The sequence below is a fragment of the Priapulus caudatus genome, unplaced genomic scaffold (assembly GCF_000485595.1).
Source record: "Priapulus caudatus unplaced genomic scaffold, Priapulus_caudatus-5.0.1 Scaffold228, whole genome shotgun sequence".
Taxonomy (NCBI): domain Eukaryota; kingdom Metazoa; phylum Priapulida; class Priapulimorpha; order Priapulimorphida; family Priapulidae; genus Priapulus; species Priapulus caudatus.
Window position 1 is genome coordinate 715192 of NW_014577289.1, and position 5664 is coordinate 720855.

Sequence of the window (5664 nt, forward strand, 5' to 3'; positions counted from 1 at the left end):
TGTCAGGTCTACGTCGGTGCTGTGATTAAGGCCTGTGTGCCTGGCGTGTTGCCCTGGGATTATGAGAGATTTTTGCCATAATCAGGCTTCTGATATAAGGAAGCACATGGCTTGAAACGTGGTTTCGGTAATGCGTGTTGGTACACGCATTCGCCACGTACGTTACAGCATAAAAAAACGCAAGAGTGATATTAATTGCAGCGATATCAGAATGTTCACTGTCAAATGTGTTGGGTTTCTGACTTATATTTTGGTCGAACTTTATCGTTACTTGTTTTCTACGCTTCATATGTGCTTTCTTATTGTATTTTGATTATTGTTATGTGTATTGATTGTGGGTGGTTTAATCGGACAGAAAGACGTTTCTCATGTTGGGTTGAGTTAGGAGGATATCAGGGTAGTATTTTTTTGAATTGGTTAGGTTCAGGTTAAAGTATAGAGCAGCGAGGACGCTGAAGCGATGACTACCTAGTCATCGTTTTGGGGCAAAGGGAGATGATGTAAACGTCTATTTTATACGTTACATGAATTAGTCAGTGGAGCTAGACGGGTAGTTGTTTTAGCCATATTCCAGCTAGACAGCGTCGCTCGGACCAGATGGGCGGCTGCATTGATGTATTAGGGAGAATGGCAGGACGTGGTTAGGTTAGACAGTTTCGAGAGTCAGTGTGAAATTGGGTAGGACGTTAGTCTCTGATAACGGTACATGTTGCGGGCAGGATGTACGGGAGTTTTGGGGGATATATAGAGAGAGAGATGTAAGAGGAGGGGATGGTAGATTCGGTGGCTGTGGGAGCGAGCTAAGCACTCGCGCGTATGCGCGTGGTGCGCGTTCTTTGTCTCTTTGTGCGATGTGGCTACAGTGTACAAGCTAATAAAGTTTATTCTGGTTACTACAACAAGTTTGACTTTATATCTTCATCATTTCGACATCAACGCTCATTCAACGTTACACTACACCTCCTGTCAAAGTCAAATGTCATATCATTCCGCCATAGAATGCTGCGATGAGTCACGCACTTGCACCAAATCATATAGCTCTAGCTTAGCTCAGCGCTCAGGAATAAATATATTTACAAACACGATCAGCTATAAACGGCAACCATGTTGTGCCATCCGACAACAGTATAATAATATAGAAGCAAAACCAATTGGCGAGTCGTTATAAATATGATCCTGCAGGGAACACCGCTGATTACGATGATGATCGTGGCGTATACTAATTCCAACATCATCATACAATTATGGACATCACTGCACGAGATATATTTCACTACGGTATTGCAATAACCATCATATATACGTTCGATGCATGATCATCATACTCGTACGCGGACCCCGCGGTAGAAACGCGAACAGCACACCACGAAGAAATACCGTGATATCATCCGATCCTGGAATCTGATGACCGGTTAGAACGCTATAGTGCGGCTACAAGTCTGGCAATGACCGCGTGTATATACGTTAACTACGGCGAATGTACGCGCTCACGATATGTACACACATATCAAGTGGCGAACAACCTGTTATACGGTATAAGATTAACATCTCGGCGTACATACCATGCCCATGCTACGGTTTGGTTGATGTTGAGATCAACTTACTAGAGAATTGCCACCATTGTATTGTATTATGTTGTGGTTTGCTGTATTGTCATTGCTGTTTTCATGGTGTAGAAAGATGTGATATAGGCCTACCCGGTCTTATCAGCACGTGCCTCTATTGCAATTACATTGCACCAAGATTGCACTCAAGCATTCCGCAGTCGCAGTAAACCCAGAATATAGACAGATAGGTAGCTGCGGATATCAAGCTCAATCAAACAATAAAATACATTAAAAGTTATATGTAGGGGGGTATATTCGAGCAAAACGAATATAGGTGCGCATGCTCTAACCAGTAGCAGATTAATATACGTGCAATTACACCTTATTGCAGATACGGCCATCCCCGGGAACTTGGGAATAAGCAACGCCACAATTCTTACGTTTGGAAAAAAAGTACTTGGTGATAAAACAGACTGTCTCGCAGCGTGCGATAGTTCCCGCAGACCGCGGACCGCTCGGTTTTCTGTTTGACACGCATGGACACAGCATCACATTACCAATCTCGAAAATATAGAATGTACAGCGTGGAATGGAGTACAGGGTACGCCGCACCGGCCCGTTATTGACTCACTACTTCAGTTCATATATCACTCGGCGCGTAAAATGTGCTCTTTCACTTTCGGAAATTATACGTTCATATCAGCAACTTCACAGCACTCTGTATTAGTGAGATTCACGTATTCACCGGTCTTCGAACGCAGAGGATAAAATTCCATCCTCTTGCCCTCGACACATTCCTCTGCGGTGAGTCATCAATTCTTCTGCATAATTGACTGCTCGATTTCTCACTGACACACATAAGCACAGTATTACCTTAACGCATGGTGTCATTAGGAAACAGCTGTTGCAGATGCATGCATTGTCGCGCTTGGACGTTCTAAACGACAATGCTTGACGACGAAGTGTCGCGTAGTTGACAACGTGGCGTGCACGCGTGAGAAACACGCGTATAATCGCTTCACCGACCTAGTACAATATAGCAACAACATCCAAAAAAGAGGGGCCCGCGTGCACGATTCTCTCGCGACCAATGTGTGTGTAGTTATCGAGGCGGATGGGTGAGTTCTCGTGGACGGTGTGATCGTCACTACGCGATCAGATCGAGGTATTCGGGCGTGTGCTTGCTAAGATGCTGCAGCTGGCGATGCAGATCTGACATGGAGATGCGATCGACGGGCTTCTTACTCCAACATCGCAGCATCAGCTGGTAGATGTGTTCTGGACACATGGTCGGACGGCTGAGGATGTGACCGCATTGTATGTGGTCGATTACCTGGATATATACGAAGGATTTTTCTATTGAAATCCGCAGTGTTGATCTGTCTATTTGATAAACTTTGCCTCTTTTCGTCTTCGTTATAGTCCCTTGCACTTTGAAGACTAATATTTACGAGGTTACGAGATTTGCGGATCGTTGCAATCCACTCGCTCACTAATAACATGTCAGAGTAGGGGTTGGCTATAGCGAGTAAAGTGAATGGCGTTATTGCTGTCTGCCGCGTTGTCGATCTCTCTATTTTCCCCCCCCTTCTGTGGTGCGCCCCACTCTCTAAATTAGAAGTATAATATGTTAAGAAATTTTGTTTTTTTCATTTGATAAAGGCTTGGCATACAAATGCATATATCACACAGTGCACACACACGTTGCCATCTGGTAGCCGGTTTAAACTGCATTAGTGTTGCGTCAGCCGGTGACACATTAGCATCATTAAAAAAAACATCGGGATTTGTTTTGCATGATAAGCTACTACGGCGAGTGTGTGCTCTGTTTTATAACCACAATTTTGAGAAATATAGGTCTCCGGCTAAGCTATAGTGAAATTTACGATATAGCTAATATTAATATTGATGGTGCGATTTATTATCCTAATATTATACGCTCGTTTGCCAAATATAATTCAAAGTATTCCTATTAAATGTAATCAGAAGTAGATAATAGGGAATTCCTATATATAGGTTCCCTATTATCTACTTCTGATGTAATCGTTCAGCATTAAGCCTATATACTGCTAAGACATCTATTACCGTGTGTGTGTGTGTGTGTGTGTGTGTGTGTGTGTGTGTGTGTGTGTGTGTGTGTGTGTGTGTGTGTGTGTGCGTGCGTGCGTGTTAGTGTGTGTGAGAGTGTGTGTGTGTGTGTGTTTGTATGTGTGTGTGCGTGCGAGTGTGTGTGTGTGCGTGCGTGCGTGTGTGTGAGAGTGTGTGCGTGTGCGTGTGCGTGCGTGCGTGCGTGCGTACGTGCGCGCGTGTGTGTGACAGAGAGAGAGGGGGGCAGAGAGATAACAGAGAAAGAGAGAGGGAGCGACAAAGAGAGAGAGAGAGAGAGAGAGAGAGAGAGAGAGCGGAAGGAAATTGGCACGACATTGACACGTGCGTTTGATGGTCGGCACTTATAGAACGATGTGTTTAATGTAGCGTGGGAGCGATGATGATCTCTTTTTATCGCGTTCGTACCTCATGGTTGGCCAGCTCATACCACGGCTGCTTGCCAAACGTGAAGATTTCCCACAGTACCACTCCGAAGCTCCACACGTCGGACTCGGTCGTAAATTTCCGGTACAATATGCTTTCCGGTGGCATCCAGCGCACCGGAAGCATCGTCTGACCTCCGATCTGGAATGAGACGAAGCAATATTGTCTGACGTCAGGCTAAGGCAAAAATTCGTCATCGAGCGTGACTATAGTTATGTTCACGCGCCGTGTTTTTTAGCAGTCAATAACCAGCGAGAATATTCTCTTTAGTTTTTTTTGTGTCTCCTTGTTAAAAGCAGCAAGTTCCAATCAATCATCGTCGCTGTCGGTGTTTGTCGCACACAGACAATGATCAGCAACGGCGTGCTTTTAATAAGGTGTGCATCTATTATTTTTTTCGCCCCGTAAAATCCAATGTACAGGGCCGTATCTAACGGAGAAAGGGGAGAGGGCAAAGGGAGCAGTTGCCCCAGAGAGAAATGTAGATAAATTACATGGTCAGTGGTGGTTACCTTCCCAGAACACACCACGCACGTGGCTTTACCCCTCCCCTAGACAAAGTGGGTTAGCTGCATTACTGCTGTACTTAGTAGATCTTAGGTTCAGGGTGTTCGGGTTATGTACAAAACCAAAGTTTTGTGCCACACCACCTCGGTGATCCTAAAAAGAAGGTAGGATCGAGGTACTGTTTCGTGTTACACGTAATTAAATAATTTTAAGAGCTTGCTGTGGCACTAAAAGAGAATAAGCGTTGACTGCACTCAAACATTCAGCGTCAAACACGATACGCCTCATTTAAAACTACTATAATAAGAGCTTTTCTTGCTAAAATCCTTCTAAATTAACTGTCGAAAAGTAAACAATGAATACGTGTTTCGGTTTGTGAATGCTTGAATTCTTAGTGATTGGTGAACCGTCCATTTAATATCAGTGCACTTGGGATTGTGCTAGGGGGATTATGGATTATTATCTTACTCTCCATGTACAGATACACGTTCCCCACCCTCTAATAATGTACCGACAATACAAACTACACCGAGCGAATACAACAATGCGCTCTCGTCTGCCAAGTACATGTATGCTGACGTCATGCTGACGTCATGCTACGTCAGCAGGAGAATTTCGCATCGTTATTGCCGGACTCTCAACATCTATTTGAAAACGTCGCTGTGTGCAATAGGAGCCGACAGCTGCCGACAGAGCGCATTAGAGCCAGCGTGATTATCATAGCGGGGAAATATTGCGTTACCCGATAATAGTCGTTACTGTAAATGTCGCGAGACATTCCGAAATCCGCGATTTTCACGGAGAGTTGGTCGCCGACGAGACAGTTTCTTGTCGCCAGATCACGATGAACGAAGTGTTGCGACGACAGGTACTGCATGCCCGACGCAATTTGGATGGCGACGTGTATCAGTTCTACGGAGCTGAGCTCATTGAACGAAGGACACTGACTCTTCGACAGGAGCTTAGCGTCCGGTCCTCGAGATCTGAAACACGCGTCGAGAAGAAAATCCATCTGTCGTTAGATTGTGTTTTTGGCTAGCTCTCTCTCTCTCTCTCTATGTATATATATATATATATA

The 5664-nt window shown here is 44.7% G+C and overlaps 1 protein-coding gene across 1 annotated transcript in view; it reads right to left on the reverse strand.

The window, feature by feature from the left end:
* Positions 1-1035: 1035 nt before the first annotated feature.
* Positions 1036-5664, reverse strand: part of LOC106807665 (NT-3 growth factor receptor-like) — a 44873-nt gene continuing 40244 nt past the window's right edge. Inside the window, exons 11-13 of the mRNA XM_014810079.1 lie at positions 5329-5569; positions 4062-4220; positions 1036-2880 (exon numbers count right to left, since the gene is read on the reverse strand). Of these exons, the coding sequence (XP_014665565.1) occupies positions 2695-2880; positions 4062-4220; positions 5329-5569 (586 nt within the window). The 3' untranslated portion in view covers positions 1036-2694. The remainder of the gene's footprint in view (positions 2881-4061; positions 4221-5328; positions 5570-5664) is intronic.